This window comes from Phocoena sinus, chromosome 8, assembly GCF_008692025.1.
Source record: "Phocoena sinus isolate mPhoSin1 chromosome 8, mPhoSin1.pri, whole genome shotgun sequence".
In the NCBI taxonomy this organism is placed as follows: Eukaryota; Metazoa; Chordata; class Mammalia; order Artiodactyla; family Phocoenidae; genus Phocoena; species Phocoena sinus.
This window is the reverse complement of record NC_045770.1, coordinates 4948401-4967224: the sequence shown is the minus strand read 5'-3', so window position 1 is coordinate 4967224 and position 18824 is coordinate 4948401. Positions and strand designations below refer to the sequence as shown.

At 37.4% G+C, this 18824-nt stretch overlaps 1 protein-coding gene across 3 annotated transcripts in view; it reads right to left on the bottom strand.

The window, feature by feature from the left end:
- ARHGAP32 (Rho GTPase activating protein 32) overlaps nt 1-18824 on the bottom strand; it is a 271983-nt gene that overhangs the window by 163847 nt on the left and 89312 nt on the right. For 2 of the 3 annotated variants that reach the window (XM_032640154.1, XM_032640155.1), the window contains exon 2: nt 398-506. In XM_032640154.1, the coding sequence (XP_032496045.1) occupies nt 398-502 (105 nt within the window). In that variant the 5' untranslated portion in view covers nt 503-506. Of the gene's footprint in view, nt 1-397; nt 507-18824 lie in introns of those variants that run through there. The other variant, XM_032640156.1, reaches the window with a different exon arrangement.

Here is an 18824-nt window from a genome sequence, read left to right as displayed (position 1 = left end):
TGGTGTCTGCTCAAATCTCAACTTCTCCCAGAGGCCATCTGTGTCCATCCTATATAACTAGCAACTATTCTTTCACACTCTCTTCTCCCACTCTGTAACCCCACCACTCTGCATTAATTTTCTACAATGGCACATGACATATTATATATTTAATTATTTGCTTCTCTTCCTATCTCATTAAAATATAAGCTACAAAGGCAGGAAATGTGTGTGTTTTATTCACAGCTCTGCCCAGAGAGTCTAAAACAGTGCCTTGAATAGATAATTCTCTCAACAGATATTTCCTGAACAAATTGAGCAAAACAACAAAATTTTTTTATGTGAGTAATGCTTCCTCAGTTCCTTTTCTTTATGTAAGTAAAATAAACATATATACATATGCATAAAACTGATTTACCATTGCACTAAGTGTTTCTTCCCAATCAGGCCGCTCTCGAGGGTGAACGTTTCTGTGTAGTTCTGGAACAAAATCATCCTCTTCAGAATGTCCTGAGGACTTCATCTTCCTAGAGATCAAAACATGAAAGACTGTGAGAAGAGTTCCTGTTTCTAGGACAGCTTTCCAATGACCACAATTCAAAGAACAGATAATCATACCAGATTTGAAGTTCAGTTAAAAGAGTTTTAGTGGCTAGTACTGGCCCTCCATTTCTGCTCTGCTTTCAGAGCTCTTTCCTGATGTACCAATACCTGCTTTTATTCCAGGAGATAAAACTAAGGTTTATAACTAGTTATCCTTTATTCTATGGTAATTATTATATAAGGACTGATTTTATCTGTTCAACACAGTTGGAACCTTGAAAAGATTTGCAACAGCCATCAATATTTATAGAACTCTGCTAAGCATTAGTGAACATGCAAAATGAGAAAAGAGATATGGCACTTCTGGTTCCAATTTATGGAACATAGTGTATTGCACTAGCATTCTCAAGAACAACTATGAATGCTGAAAAAAAACATATAAAACGACTTGCCTGAAAGCACAGGAAAGCAAGCTTGACAGGTAGGATTTCTGGGGCTACATCCTTGGAGAGCAGGGGAGCCCATGAAGCAAATTCCACATTTAATCATTCTTTGGTATAAGAGATTTTCTAGACCAATGATGGCAAATAGAGCCCAAGCACACTGCTGTACCTTAACTGGGCTGAGAAGGCAGAGCCTGGAGACTGGGGTTGCCAAAGCAGAGGAGGCTCCAGAGTGAAAAATGTCCCCCAAAAGATATATATAGAAGGAGCCTAAAAATCTACATGAAAATTCCCCTCAAATTGTTAACTGATTCCTAAGCTTACATAAGTATATAGGACAAGATGCCAAAAAAACTATCAAAAAACAGCTGATGGGCAACAAAAAGCCAAGCAGATATTTCAACAGCCCAGCCATGCTGAGGAGATGGAGATTGGCAGGCAAGCACTGCCAAGATAGAGGAGTACTGAAAAGAAAAACACTGGGCTCTCAACTAAGACTCCAGAACAGTCATGCCTTGGGAGTACGGTCAAAATAGCAATAAACAAGCTCTAACCGAGTTTAAAATCAAGGCCTGACATGATCAGAACTGCCAGAAGAAAAATTAACTGTCCTCAGAGGAAAATAACATCCTATAGACCCTCTGCAAATTTCTCATCCACCTTGTGTGGCATCCAATAAACATAACAAGGGATGCCCCCAAAATTAATAATAATAATAATAATAAACAGGAACAAATGAATAAACATTGGGAATAAATTGTCAAAACAGAAAAAGACTCACATTTCATTCAGATTTTAGAATTATCAGAAAAGGACTTTAAAATTGCTATCATGGATTTCTGGCTTCTGTTTACAATGCAGAAAGCTGTAAAGAGCATCACTCCCAGCCTAACAAGAGGAAGAAGCAGATAATCTATGAAATCATGACTTCTTTTGGATCCATCAGAAAACTGAGGTCTCCAGGCAACCAACTAGCCTAAACTCTAACATAAAACAAGAATCTCCAAGATGAGATGAATTACAAACAATTACTTGCCTAGGACAAAGCAGAGGGAGAAGAGTAATATACAACTTGGTAAGAAAAATTCAGCTACATTTTTATCAAGTTGTTAAAAACATTTATCATTAATGTTCAATAAAATGAAAGAAAAAGATGAAGAATTTCAACAGAAAATTGGAATCTATGGAAAACAACAAAATGTTCATCCTAAAACTGAAAAATACCATATCTGAAATTAAGAACTCATTGGATCAGTTTAATAGAACAATGAACATGACTAAAGAGAGGATTAGTGAACTGGAAGACAGTTCAGTATAAAATATCCACATGGAAGCACATTAAGAAAAAAGTGACAGAAATACATAAAACAGCATAAAATATGCAAAAAAAGGCCTCAAATATGTCTAAATTCACAACTCAGAGATAAGACACATGAATTTAAAAAAGAAACAAAAGCAATGTTTTAAAAATAAAGGCTGAAAATTCTCAAAACTGATGACAGTCATCAAACTACAGATCAAACGAATCTTACAAATCTCAAGCAGGATTTTAAAAAATAAACACCTATATTACACTCAAACTGCTATAAAAAAATTAAGAGAAATTCTTAAAAGCAGCCAGAAAATAAAAGACAAATTGATTTCAAAGGAGCAATGATAACAATGTGAGGACATTTCAATGGAAACGATAATAGCATAAATCTTCAGCATAGTAAAAGGGAAAATACTACCAACATAGAACCCTCTGCCTCACAAAACTATCCACTAATAAATCAGGTAAAATAACTTATTTTCAAACAAAAGCTGAAAGAATTTATTATCAGAAGACTTTCAATAAAAGAAATAGTAGAGTTCTTCCAACCAAAAGAAATTGATCCAGATCTACAGAAATGCATGATGAGCACAAAAAGTGGGGAAACATAATATTGATGTAAAAGCAGATGTAAACACAAAAATAATGTCCTACGAGGTTCATAATAGACATAAAAAAGCACAAAGGATAGGAGGGGTACACGCAGCCAAACAGTTTAAGAATCCTCTATTGGTTGGGAAGTGAAATAAATCCTATTTTAGAGAAGAATGCAACATTCCAAAGATGTATGTTACAATCCCTATGGTAACCACTAAAAGAATAATAAATGTACAACTAAAAAGCTAATAGAGGAGAAAATTTTGAAAAATAAAACATACTTGATTAATCCCAAAGAAAGCAGTAAAGGAAGAATAAAGGCACAAAGAACAAACAAGGCAAATAAATAAATATCAAGATGGTAAACTTCAGTCCAAGGATATTATTAATTATTTTTAAGACGACTGGACTAGTTAGCAAGCATGTGTAGAAACTGTAACCCTCATTCATTACTGGCAGGAATTTAAATGGCACAGTCACTATAGAAAACAGTTTGGCAGTTTCTCAAGATGTTAAACATAGAAAAACTGTATAAGCCATCAATTCCACTCCTAGGTATTTAACCAAGAGAAATAAAAGCGTATGTCCACCAAGAACTTTTACATGAATATGCATAGCAATAGTATTCATAATAGCCAAAAAGTAGAAACAAGCATCAACTGAAAAATGAACCAAAAAATTTACCAGATTCATACAATAAAATGATATTTGGCCATTAAAAAAAGAACGAAGTGCTAATCCATGTTACCACATGGATGAAGAGTAAAAGCATTATGCTTAATGAAAGAAGTCACACACAAAAGACCACAGATTGTATGATTCCATATATACAAAATATCTAGAATAATCAAATTCACAGAGACAGGAAGTATACTGGTGGTTACCAGGGGCTTGATGGAGGACCAAATGGAGCGTTGCTACCAATGAATAAGAGATTTCTTTCTGAAACGTTCAAGAATTAGATAGTGGTGGTGTTTGTGTAAGTTTGAAAATATACTAACAACCACATAATCATATACTTTAAAAGAATGAATTTTATGGCATGTAAATTGTATCTCAATAAAAAAGTAAATGGACTAAAAATTCTAATTAAAAATAGGTAAAGGGGGACATTTCATGATGATAAAAGTGTCAAATCAACAGAGTAAAATAATAATAAAATCCATATGCAACAAATAACACAGCTTCAAAATACATAAGGCAAAATCTGAAAGAACTAAAAGGAAAATAGCTATATCCACCTTACAGGTGTAGATTTTAACAAACGTTTCTCTGTAACTGATAGAATAAGCAAGCAAAAAGAAAAAAATGTAAGTATATAGGAGATTTGAACAACCCAATTTTCCAACCTGAGCTAAAACATTAAACCCAACAACTACAGAATATACATTCTTTACAAGTGCATACAAAACATTTACAAAAAGACCATATGCTAGACCATGAAGTGGTCACAACAAATACAAAAAATTTAAATCATGAACGAAGTGTTTTGTGACCACCAGAGCATTACACTAAAAATCAATTACTGAAAGGGACTTTACTGGTGGTGCAGTGGTTAAGAATCCGCCTGCCAATGCAGGGGACACGGGTTCGAGCCCTGGTCCAGGAAGATCCCACATGCCATGGAGCAACTAACGCCCGTGCACCACAGCTACTGAGCCTGCCCTCTACAGCCCATAAGCCACAACTACTGAGCTTGTGTGCCACAACTACTGAAGCCTGCGTGCCTAGAGCCCATGCTCCACAACAAGAGAAGCCACCATAATGAGAAGCCTGCACACCACAACGAAGAATAGCCCCTGCTCTCCGCAACTAGAGAAAGCCCACATGCAGCAACAAAGACCCAATGCAACCAAAAATAAATAAATTTATTTTTTTTAAAAATCAGTTACTGAAAGATAACTAAAAATTCTCCCAAATGTTTGGAAATTAAGAAACAAAATTCTGAATAACTCATGAGTCAAATACACAAAATCACAACAGAAATTAGAAAATATTTTGATCTGAAAAACAAAAATAAACACATTAAAATGTGTAGAATAAAACTGAACTGGAGCAAAATTCACACCTCTAAATGTATATTATCTGAAATAAGACAAGTTGAAAAATAAATGATTTATGCTTCCATCATAAAAATCTAGAAAAAGAACAGAAAATTAATTCAAAAAAGTAGAAAGAAAAAAAATTTAATAAAGAAATCAATGAAATAGAAAGCAGGTGTATAATAGAAGAAATCAAAGCCAAAAAGTTGATTCTTTGGAAGATTAATAAAATGGAGAACGCCTAGGAAAAAACATTGAGAAAAAAACAAGGAACACAAATATAAAGAATGAAAATGGAGCTATAACTAGAAGCCTGCCGACATTAAAAAAGATTCTGAGAGGGACTTCCTTGGTGTTCCAGTGGCTAAGACACTGCGCTCCCAATGCAGGGTGCCCAGGGTTCAATCCCTGGTCAGGGAACTAGTCCCAACATGCCGCAAGTAAGAGTTTGCATGGGTAACTAAAGATCCCACACGCTGCAAAGATGATTCTGCACGTGGTAACGAAGATCCTGCCTGCCGCAACTAAGACCCACCACAGCCAAATAAATACTTTAAAAAATAAAAAAAAAAAGACTCTGAGGATACTACCGACAACTCTATTCCAATATATTGAGAATTTAGTTTAAATGAACAAATTCCCTGAAGAACACAACTTATCAAAACTGAAACAAGAAGCAAAAGATTTAAACAGTCTTATAGCTATTAAAGAAAATGAATCTGTAAGAAAACTGCAAGCCCAAATGGATTCATTGGCGAATTCTTTCAAACATTTAAGGAATAAATAATAATAATCTTACATACATTCTTCCAGAGCATGAAAGTAAAAGGAAGACCTACCAACCTGTTCCATGAGGCCAGAACAGCCTTCATAACAAGCTGATAAAGACACTACTAGAAAAACAAATTATGGTTCAACATCATGAACATAGTTGCAGAACTCCTAAGCAAAATATTAGCAAAATGGATAGTGAACAAGTGAGTTTCAGTCCAAATTACAAATTATTTTAATATTCTAAAATCAATCCCTATAAACTGACCACATCATTAAAATAAAGGAATAAAAACATATAATTTCAGTAGGTAAAATTTAATACTTATTCATGATTTTTTAAATACGTGTATGTTTTGATGAGGATTATTAAAACACACACAAACACACCTAGCATCACACTTAATGGTAAAACTGATACTTTCCCGCTGACAAGCATGGTCAAAATGGTCATGAACACGACAAGAATGTCTTCTATTCAACATTGTCCTTGAGATCTTAATCAGTTTTTATTTATTTATTTATGGCTGCGTTGGGTCTTTGTTGCTGTGCGCAGGCTTTCTATAGTTGCGGCAAGCAGGGGCTATCTTTGTTGCGGTGTGCAGGCTTCTCATTGCAGCGGCTTCTCTTGTTGCGGAGCACGAGCTCTAGGCGCGTGGGCTACAGTAGTTGTGAGTCACAGGCTCTAGAGCGCAGGCTCAGTAGTTGTGGCACACGGGCTTAGCGGCTCCACGAAATGTAGGATCTTCCCGGACCAGGGCTCGAACCCACGTCCCCTGCACTGGCAGGCGGATTCTTAACGACTGCGCCACCAGGGAAGTCCCTCTTAATCAGTTTTATTTAAGAAGGTAAGGAAAATAAATAAGAGGTATAAAAATTAGAACAGAAAAAATAAAATTCTCATGTGAAAATGATACAGTATGTAAACAATCTAACAGACTCTAAAAACAATCCTAATAAATAAAATAATTTAGCAAGATCACAGAATAGATTTGCGTATATTGAAGAATCCTTGCATTCCTGGAATAAACCCCACTTGATCATGGTGTATGATCCTTTTAATGTGCTGTTGGATTCTGTTTGCTAGTATTTTGTTGAGGATTTTTGCATCTATGTTCATCAGTGATATTGGCCTGTAGTTTTCTTTCTTTGTGACATCCTTGTCTGGTTTTGGTATCAAGGTGATGGTGGCCTCGTAGAAGGAATTTGGGAGTGTTCCTCCCTCTGCTATATTTTGGAAGAGTTCGAGAAGGATAGGTGTTAGCTCTTCTCTAAACGTTTGATAGAATTCACCTGTGAAGCCATCTGGTCCTGGGCTTCTGTTTGTTGGAAGATTTTTAATCACAGTTTCAATTTCAGTGCTTGTGATTGGTCTGTTCATATTTTCTATTTCTTCCTGATTCAGTCTTGGCAGGTTGTGCATTTCTAAGAATTTGTCCATTTCTTCCAGAATGTCCATTTTATTGGCATAGAGTTGCTTGTAGTAATCTCTCATGATTTTTTTTATTTCTGCAGTGTCAGTTGTTACTTCTCCTTTTTCATTTCTAATTCTATCGATTTGAGTCTTCTCCCTTTTTTTCTTGATGAGTCTGGCTAGTGGTTTATCTATTTTGTTTATCTTCTCAAAGAACCAGCGTTTAGTTTTACTGATCTTTGCTATCGTTTCCTTCATTTATTTCTCATCTGATTTTTATGGTTTCTTTCCTTCTGCTAGCTTTGGGGTTTTTTTGTTCTTCTTTCTCTAATTGCTTGAGGTGCAAGGTTAGGTTGTTTATTCGAGATGTTTCCTGCTTCTTAAGGTGGGCTTGTATTGCTATAAACTTCCCCCTTAGAACTGCTTTTGCTGCATCCCATAGGTTTTGGGTCATTGTGTCTCCATTGTCATTTGTTTCTAGGTATTTTTTTTATTTCCTCTTTGATTTCTTCAGTGATCACTTCATTATTAAGTAGTGTATTGTTTAGCCTCCACGTGTTTGTATTTCTTACAGATCTTTTCCTGTAATTGAGATCTAGTCTCATAGCGTTGTGTCGGAAAAAAATACAATTTCAGTTTTCTTAAATTTACCTAGGCTGATTTGTGACCCACGATATGATCTATCCTGGAGAATGTTCCATGAGCACTTGAGAAGAAAGTGTATTGTGTTGTTTTTGGATGGAATGTCCTATAAATATCAATTAAGACCATCTTGTTTAAAGTGTCATTTAAACCTTTTGTTTCCATATTTATTGTCATTTTGGATGACCTGTCCATTGGTGAACGTGGGGTGTTAAAGTCACCTACTATTATTGTGTTACTGTCGATATCCCCTTTTATGGTTGTTAGCATTTGCCTTATGTATTGAGATGCTCCTATGCTGGGTGCATAAATATTTACAATTGTTCTATCTTCTACTTGGATTGATCCCTTGAACATTATGTAGTGTCCTTCTTTGTCTCTTGTAATAGTCTTTTTTTTTAGGTCTATTTTGTCTGATATGAGAATTGCTACTGCAGCTTTCTTTTAATTTCCATTTGCATGGAATATCTTTTTCCATCCCCTCACTTTCAGACTGTATGTGTCCCTAGGTCTGAAGTGGGTCTCCTGTAGACAGCATATATATGGGTCTTATTTTGTATCCATTCAGCCAGTCTGTGTCTTTTGATTGGAGTAAATTTAATCCATTTACATTTAAGGTAATTATCAATATGTATATTCCTATTACCATTTTCTTAATTGTTTTGGGTTTGTTATTGTAGGTGTTTTCCTTCTCTTGTGTTTCCTGCCTAGAGAAGCTCCTTTAGCAGTTGTTGTAAAGCTGGTTTGGTGGCACTGAATTCTCTTAGCTTTTGCTTGTCTTTAAAGGTTTTAATTTCTCTGTCAAATCTGAATGAGATCCTTGCTGGGTAGAGTAATCTTGGTTGTAGGTTCTTCCCTTTCATCACTTTAAATATGTCCTGCCACTCCCTTCTGGCTTGCAGAGTTTCTACTGAAAGATCAGCTGTTAACCTTATGGGGATTCCCTTGTATGTTACTTGTTGCTTTTCCCTTGTTGCTTTTAATATATTTGCTTTGTACTTAATTTTTGATAGTTTGATTAATACGTGTCTTGGCGTGTTTCTCCTTGGATTTCTCCTGTATGGGACTCTCTGCGCATCCTGGACTTGATTGACTATTTCCTTTCCCATAGTAGGAATGTTTCCAACTATAATCTCTTCAAATATTTTCTCAGTCCCTTTCTTTTTCTCTTCTTCTTCTGGGACCCCTATAATTCGGAAGCTGGTACTTTTTGCTGTCCCAGAGCTCTCTGAGCCTGTCCTAAATTCTTTTCATTCTTTTTTCTTTATTCTGCTCTGTGGTAGTTATTTCCACTCTTTTACCTTTCCGGTCACTTACCCGTTCTTCTGCCTCGGTTATTCTGCTATTGATTCCTTCTAGAGAATTTTTAATTTCACTTATAGTATTGTTCATCATTGTTTGTTTGATCTTTAGTTCTTCTAGGTCCTTGTTAAACGTTTCTTGAATTTTCTCCATTCTATTTCCAAGATTTTGGAACTTTACTATCATTACTCGGAATTCTTTTTCAGGTAGACTATTTCCTCTTTATTTGTTTGGTCTGGTTGGTTTTTACCTTGCTCCTTCATCTGCTCTGTATTTCTCTGTCTTCTCATTCTGCTTAACTTACTGTGTTTGGGGTCTCCTTTTCGCAGGCTGCAGGTTCATAGTTCCCGCTGTTTTTGGTGTCTGCCCCCAGTGGGTAAGGTTGCTTCAGTGGGTTGTGTAGGCTTCCTGGTGAACGGGACTAGTGCCTGTGTTCTGGTGGATGAGGCTCGATCTTGTCTTTCTGGTGGGCAGGACCACATCCGGTGGTGTGTTTCAGGGTGTCTGTGAACTTCTTATGATTTTAGGCAGCCTCTCTGTTAATGGGTGGGGTTGTGTTCCTGTCTCGCTGGTTGTTTGGCATGGGGTGTTCAGCATTGGAGCTTGCTGGTCGTTGAGTGGAGCTGGGTCTTAGCATTGAGATGGAGATCTCTGGGAGAGCTCTCGCAAATTGATATTACATGGGGCCAGGAGATCTTTGTTGGTCCAGTGTCCTGAACTCAGTTCTCCCACCTCAGAGGCTCAGGCCTGACACCCAGCCGGAGCATCAAGACCCTGTCAGGCACACAGATGTTTGAGGGGTGTGGTTTGGTACCAACGGGTTGCAGAGCTCCCTGCAGTCAGCCACGTCAGACTCAGAGCAGAGCTTAGACTTCCTGACAGACCGGAAGCTAATAGGGCTCTATGGGGAGTTTTGCATTTTAAGTCAGTTCAAAATGCCTTTCCTCAACTAAAACAATTTTTTTTTAATTTCCCATGTTTTCTTTTGAATAGTTCATGGTTTCCTTTAATACATTATATCTTCAACCATTTGGAAATTATCCCTGGTATGAGGCAGATCTCCAATTTTATTTTCCACAGATGCATATGCAGTTTCCCCCAAAGTCTTTCCTCAATACTTTGCTGGTGGCCCAGTGGTTAAGAATCTGCTTGCCAATGCAGGGGACACGGGTTCGAGCCCCGTTCCGGGAAGATCCCACATGCCACAGAGCAACTAAGCCCCTGAGCCACAACTACTTAGCCCACGTGCCACAACTACTGAAGCCCATGTGCCTAGAGCCCATGCTTCGCAACAAGAGAAGCCACTACAACAAGAAGCCCACGCACCACAACGAAGAGTAGCCCCCACTTGTCGCAACTAGAGAAAGCCCACACACACCAATGAAGACCCAACGCAGCCAAAAATAAATTAATTTTAAAAAAACAAACAAACATAATGTCTCTGTTGGTTTTTGAGAAGCCATCTTTGCCATATCTTCCCTATGTATTAGGGTGTATTTCTAGGCTTTCCATTTTACTCCCTTATGCCCTCTATTCATACCGGTACCACAAGTTTTTAACTATTGACACTTTATAGCAATGTCTGCTCACACTAATCCTCTATCCAACATCCTTGCTTTTTTCTTTTCCCCAAAGTTTCTTTGCTCAATTATTTGGTCAAGGTCAATTTCTTTCAAAACCAATTAACCTAGGTTTTTACAAGGATTCTTATTATCACATTAAATTTATAAGAAACTGACATTTTATGATGTTGAATATTTTGTTATGAACAAGGTATATCTTTTCATTTGTTCCAAACGTCTTTTATGTCCTTCAGTGATATTTTAAATTTTCTTCATATAGGTTTTAGAGTTCCTTATTAAGTTTATTTCTGAGTATTTTATCTTCTTTGGTGCTCTTAAAAATGGCACCTTTTCTTCCATTATATCTTTTAACTGGTTACTGTTTGATACACTGTTATTAGCCTTATTTTGCAGATGGGAAAACTGAAATATATTAGTACATCTCAGTCACTCCAGATGAGATCGACCATTTTCTCCTAGAAGTTCCCACTTCCCAGCCTGAAGAGGACACTAAAACAAGCCATTCTCACCTCTAGAGACCCACTAGACTAGGTGACAGACACCAAGATTCTGCCTCACTGAATGCCCCCTTCAGAAGTTCCCTCTCAAAAGCCATGAAAATAACTACCAGTGGACTTCCAATTCAAGACTGCATATATGTTGAGAAACAGAGCTCTCCTCCGAGTCTCTGAAAAGCAGTAAGCCAAATAAAAGGAAATAACTCCTTAAGAGATTAATATGGGTGGGATCAGCAGGCCAGAAATCTCGATCAACTTCTGGAAGACAAAAAAGCAAATGGGATCATACTGACTGGTAAACCGGCAGAGAAAAACAGAGGTTCAAGGAGGCTACACTCCCACTTCTCTCCACAACAAAAGAGGTACTTGGCCCCAAGGAATTAGTAAAAACTGGAAAATTACTCTGTAAATAAATGTAACAATCAATTAGAAGGACTAGGGCTCCTAATGTGGGTGTTTGCACCTAAGAGAAGGCAGAAGCTATACACATCATGGGACTGCTGGAGAAAACACTGTAGGGGGAGGAAACAAAGAAGGGCAATATTTAGCTTAGCAGTAAAATCTTCAATTCTGTTCAGTCAGAACAAACAGAACACGTACATTGAATGAATCAAGCTCCGAAGCTGAGGAAGAAAGACAATAATCTAAATTTATCACTGTATAAATATTATGTCAGTGGATATGTTATATCTATACGTGAAGAAGAATGCTTAGAAATTACTTCTCTACTCAAATTGAATCTGAAAGATTAAAGAAAAGGATGAAATCAGTGGTCTAAAGAAGCGGTCCCCAACCTTTTTGGCACCAGGGACCAGTTTCATGGAAGACAATTTTTCCACGGATGGGGACGGGGCAGGGGGAGGGGGCGGGGGGGGGATGGTTCAGGCCGTAATGCGAACAGTGGGGAGCGGCAGATGAAGCTTCGCTCATTCACGCACTAGCCTGCTCACCTCCTGCGGTGCGGCCCGGTTCCTCACAAGCCACGGACCAGTACCTAACGGTCCACGGCCTGGGGGTTGGGGACCCCTGGCCTAAAGAACAAGTACAAGAAATACCTCAAATCACAAAATCAAAATGTAAAGATAAATACATCATGAAAAAAAGATTAAGGAGACCAAATATGCAATAAGTAGATTCCACAAGGAGAAAATTATTACAGATAAAAGAGGTAATAATTAAATTAATAATAGATAACATTAAAATATCTTTCCTAATATGAAGACTTGAATCTGTAGATTGAAAGTCATTGAGCTCCAAGCTGAAGACTTGATGACAAAATACACATAACTACAAATAAAAAGAAAATCCTACAAGCATTCAGAAAGAATAAGTTGCCTACAAAGGAAAAGAAAAAAAACAGCATTGGGCTTCCCTGGTGGCACAGTGGTTGAGGGTCCGCCTGCCGATGCAGGGGACACTGGTTCGTGCCCTGGTCCGGGAAGATCCCACATGCCGCGGAGCGGCTGGGCCCGTGAGCCATGGCCGCTGAGCTCTTCAGTGGGAGAGGTCACAACAGTGAGAAGCCCGCGTACCGCAAAAAAAAAAAAAAAAAAAAAAAGGAAACCATTACAGCAAAACACTAGGCCTGGGGGTGAGGGGAGAATGGTGTTAAACAGAAGAGTACCAAAAGTCTTATCCAGAGAGAAGGGGACTGAAAGAAGTATCTAAAGACCTTATCTTATAAGGAAGGGAAATAGGGAAGAAAAGAGAGCACCAAGAGGGGAAAAAACAGCCTACCTAAGTTAAAGAAACTGTTTGATTTGCAAATTATAATAGAGAAAATGCGTATCTGCATATGAGAGCATGAAAAAGGGAAGCTAATCACTAATGGAAAGTAAAAGTATAGCAGAACTTCTAAAATTAAGTATCTAGAAAGGTTTTGCTTGTTCTGATTGTGATCTTCGCAGGTTTGTCACTTTATTTTTTTTAAAAAAAAATGAAATTGACTATATTACATTTATAAACAGAGCTTTAAGTGTTTCAGGGATTTTCATTTACTAAGTTTGAACATGCAATTGAATGTTTACAAGAGTTTAATGTTAAGTTGAATCCAAAGCTTAAGGAGAAATAGAAAGAAAGTTAAAATTTTAACTTTAAATAAACAACTTAATAACCAGGAACTTCTACATAGTTTTATACAGTTTCTGTGCTCTAAGGCCCTTCTTGTACATCATAAAACTCATACAGACAAACATACCTTGGATTCCATCCCAAAGAGTTTAATTAGTGAAATACCAAGAAAGTCTTGTAGGAGCATGCTTCATGGTTAATTACAAAGACAGCCTAATGCCTAGACTCCAACACTGAATAAAATTTTCTGAGATTAAGCAATGTTCACATCAGACTCTGCTGATTATCATTAAATTTATTATTTTTGTAACACTAATGAGAGTATATTGGGTGATAGTTATATTTCATATTGAAAGAATATTTTAAGGGCTAAACTATACTCCAGATCACACATCCAAAGTTACACAGTAATAGAAATATCTTTTTTTTATAATGCAAAATACACATCTTTTTGGTATTGTACATAACAGATAATTAAGGGTGTGATGACTATGAAAAGTCACAGAGTATAAAATAGGCCTGGGTGTGATATTGATATATCTGTCACTGGTAAGCTGTTAATGCTACCTCTCTATCCTGGGAATCCTAAAATGAGGAATTTCTATAGAAGACAAAGTAACAGTCAGGGTATTAAAAGCAGAGAATTGTGAAATAGCTTTATGGGCTTCCAGAGGAATTTAGCCATTAAAATAGCCATCCTAGATCTGAAAGAAATGCAAGAACCTAGAAGAAATACCATATTCCAAGCCCTTGTTACCTACTGGGACTGCTGCAGTATCTTCTAACTCATGGCCTCATTTCAAATAAGGCAGAGAATGAATAAAGCAAGCAAGCAACCAACCAATCAAATGCATGAGCCATTATCATTAGTTCTATGATGCTATAAACCAATAAATACATTGCAAAAAAATTAAAAGATGTACACCAAATTCTCTGGTTTAACTAAAATCAGAAGCTTCTCTTCTCACTTAAAACCAATTGTCTTATAATGGAGATACAAGTGAAGATCTGACTGAGAGATCTGGGCATCTGTAGACTCTTAATTTTAAAGGTATACAAGTTCTAGAAATGTGGTTTAATTATGCACTATCTCCATAAACATTTCAAACTATATGTCATTGTTTGTCATACATACTAGGCTATGAATCTGCCAACAATGAGATACCAGAGAACATTAAACAAGATCATATGATAAACATTTCTACTCTCAAATGCCAAAGAACTAGAACCTCTCATGATTGTCAGTAATAATTCCCAGGTGTCCTCAAGGTCATATTTTTAAAAGGTCACATTACTGTATGCACTACTTCACTTTTATGTTGGCTGCATAATTTATACATCACTGGTGCTCAAAAACTCCTCAGAGAAGGAATTTCAGAACTGAGAAATAAGCTGTAGCCTCTTAAAAGTTATTACTTACTAGAAAATAACATTTAGCAGCAGATATATCAAAATTTTTCATAAAACTGAAGTCTTTTACTTTTAACATCAGTTACACTGGGGTTCAAGATTTTGCTCTACCATATACTGACAACATGGTGTATGTGGCTTTCTGAGCTACAATTTCTGCATCTGGAAGATAGAAAATAATAATACCTACTTTACAGGATTAATAAACATGTAACTGATGTACTATACCATATTTGGCTTAGTACACTGCATAGAACTCCTAAATAAATTTTTCTCTCTTAAAAGAATTAAAACATTTTTGTTTTTCCTTTCTGCCTTACATTCCCCTTTCATATTTACAGCAGCATTCTTCTAATGATCCCTAAGGACTATTCTACTCTAAGGACTCTGGGGATCTTGAAATATTCTAGTCTAAGAACTCTTTTACCGTAATGGTATGATTGATATTAACTTTACAAAATTAGAAATCAGAAAATGAGAGATTTGTGAGTCAGGGGTAGGCAGGTTAGAACTACTGCCATGAAGGGAGACTGACCAGCTTCCCACAGAGCTGTAACATAAGAAAAGTTACCCCTTACTCCAACCAAGTCCAAAAATAAAAGTTATTCCAAAAGCTACTGGACATAGTGCTCCTCTGTGAGTACCTCCTCCTAAAGCAGACGATGACTTGGCAGCACCAGAAACCTACACTTCAGGTAGCTATGACTTTACCCTCTTAGCCATGGTGCCTCAAATGACTCAGTGCTATTCTTTTAAGAATGAATTTAAAACCCAGCTCAGAAGCTATTCAGAGAAAAAGAAGAGCACTCAATCTTCTGCCCTTATTCTGTGTGTGTGCATGCATGGAAATTAACGAGTATGTAACCATAATGACAGTTTGCTTAATGTGTATTAGCACAGATTTTAAAGAAACACATAAAACTTTTCTATATGTATTTTCAACTATCAAATTGACTTTACAGAAACAACTCTCATATACAGCACTGAATCTATAACTGGTTCTCCCAAGGTTACAGCTGCAACTCCTACTATCCACCCCTCACCACCTTCGACACCCACACACACTTTTTCCTGCAAGGTGTTTCAGCTGGAAAGCCCCTGTGAACATTGTGCAAGCACTCTGCTGCCACATTCCCTTATGTCTGACTGCTGAAGAGGTGAGAAACACTACATGGAATGTGGCCTTACCTTGATCTCTTTGTTGCACTTATAAATAAAATAAGATCAAATCTCAAAGACATATTTGGTTTGGGAGAGTCATGGTGACATTCAGCTATGAAATAATATTGTAAACAGACAAATGCCCTAAAGTACCACAATTTCCTAAGACAATGCATACACTAGCTCAGTTTCTCAGGATGAAAACGTGGTGACATAGTCCTAAGGAAAAGAAAAGCTCAATCTTACACAGATTTGCTTTTAAACTGAAATGTCAAAAGAAAATCCCAGGGCTTCCTTGGTGGCGCAGTGGTTGAGAGTTCGCCTGCCGATGCAGGGTACACGGGTTCGTGCCCCGGTCCAGGAAGATCCCACATGCCGCGGAGCGGCTGGGCCCATAAGCCATGGCCGCTGAGCCTGCGCATCCAGAGCCTGTGCTCCACAACAGGAGAGGCCACAACAGTGAGAGGTCCGCATACCACAAAAAAACAAAACAAACAAACAAAAAAAGAAAATCCCAGACAGCCTCCTGTTGCCTCACAAGTAAATGGAGGATCACAGTACCAAATCTATCACAACAACAAAGTCCAGGTTGTTTCTTCCTTTGACGAATATGTCAAAATAACTTCCACAATTTTAACACCAGGCCAGTTTTAACACAAACATAATAAATACCTCATTCCTACTAATTGTTCATGACACACTGACCATATTTAAAACTATGCAATATGTGACACATCAGCACACCTTGGGAGAGAAGCAGCTTTACTCAAACAAGAAAGGCTAGGGACTTCCCTCATGGTACAGCAGTTAAGACTCTGAGCTCCCAATGCAGAAGGCCCAGGTTCAATCCCTGGTCAGGGAACTAGATCCCGCATGCCACAACTAAGAGCCTGCATGCTGCAGCTAAAAGATCCCGTGTGCTGCAACTAAGACCTGGAGCAGCCGAATAAATAAATATTAAAAAAAAAAAGAAAGGTTAAAATAAAACTATGGAGAGAATGAGAAGGCTGACACAAAAAAAGAATTTCATATGCTAATAAAATAGTTCATTTTCATACTTTGAACACTGAATTATTCTTTAAAATGTAAAACATACTTCTTATTCATTTTAACCACTGATTAACAAATTTAGTGTGGGTTATCAAGAGTTCCTAATATTCAATCTCTTCTGTCATTTAACCTAGACTTTAAAAATAAAATCTGTAGATAAAGAAATCCTTTAACTTGAGAAAGGAAAGACTCTTTGAACACTAAACATAAAGACAAGATCTGATGAAAAATGATCTGTTCTCCTACCCAATTACTCATAGATAAGACTGTAAAATATGTTTAATTGCCCATGTGGCTGACAGTGATAATATGCAGTACAAACTTCAAGAGTTTTTTTTTAATACCTCCAAAAGAATTAATTTGCTAACCCTGTTGAGAAAGAAAAGCCAGAATAAAGTCTCCTAAAATTTGTAACAGCACAACACAATTAATACACAAATGGCACTGTGTCTACAAGTTGGGTGAGACCTCTTTCTTCACCAATGAAAGAAACTTGGAGAGCTGCTTAATCAGGAGGCATTCTCAAACACTTCAATTTTGAAGTTACAGCTAGAGATCAAACCAAGAGAGATTTGCCAGGGCGGGGGGCAGGGGAGCTATAAGGAGAGTGAGATATAAGGTCAGAAGGCTTTGATTCATGAAACAATTAATTTGTACTTAATCAAAATGTTTCATACACATGAATAAGGCAACAAAAGCAGCCATACATACATACATGCATACACACACACACACACACACACACACACACACACAGACAGGAACACATTCCAAGAAAAAGAAGAAGAAAAATCTATTAGATTCAAATCCAAATCACATCTGTTAGGTACAAATCAGATATATGAAGGGGTAGTAGTTCAGTCTCTACCTGAAATTCTTGAAATGCTACTACAAAACCTGTCTAACACCTTCTCTTCCTGGTGTTCTAACAAGTCATTTAAAATGCCTTTTACAAGCTCAGGACAAGTTGTGGAATGAAGAGTGCTACGTACAACTAGAAACCTGTCCTCTTCAGCTCCAAACCTTCCCCCAGAGAAAAGAAGTCTTACTGGAAAAGAGATTAAAACAAAGAGGATGGGAGGGCTGGGCAGCACAAGTGAAGGATGTGGACAGAGGGACAAAGGTGAGAGAGGGAGAACTGACAGCAAATTCCATAATTACCTGAAATGTTCTTCTCTTTCTCCCTCTTCATTGTCAGTCACCTGGGTTATAACTTCTGAATCCAACAAAAAGACACTGTCATCTCCTGAAGGGCTATCCTCACTTTCTGTTTCCATCTTGTACTTCAAAAAGTTAAACCTCAAGCCATGGACTAAAGAACAGCAGTTTTCAGGCTGTTCAGCTCTACTGATGTACACACAGGTGTTCAGCTGAGGCACCAGTGATATGTGATCATGCTGGGCCGAAGTTTATTATGTGCTAGGTTAATTGCAGGTGAGGCAAAGACAGGAAATCCCATGAAGCACCCTCACTGTGTCAGACTGCTACACCTGTGACACCAGACCCCTCCCACTGCCTTAGGCTCTGTGACCTACATAACCAAATGCAGAACCCAAATGAAGGTGAGTTTTCACTAATTATTATTCATTTAATAACTATTCCTCTCTTCTCAAACTTTCCAACTAATAAGTTAAAAAATAGAAGTTTCCAAGATGCAGACTTCTCTTACTTACATCCTTTTTTCTCTCAGACTTTTTTTTTTTAATTGAAGTATAGTTGATTTACAATGTTGTGTTAGTTTCAGGTATACAGCACAGTGATTCAGTTATACGTGCGTGTGTGTGTGTGTGTGTGTGTGTATAGTCTTTTTCAGATTCTTTTCTCTTATAGGTTATTACAAAATTATTGAGAATAGTTCCTGGTGCTACACAGTGGGTCCTTGTTGGTTATCTATTTTATATGTAATAGTGTGTATATGTTAATCCCAACCTCCTAATTTATCCCTCCCCCTGCTCCTTCCCCTTTGGTAACCATAAATTTGTTTTCTATGTCTGTGGGTCTATTTCTC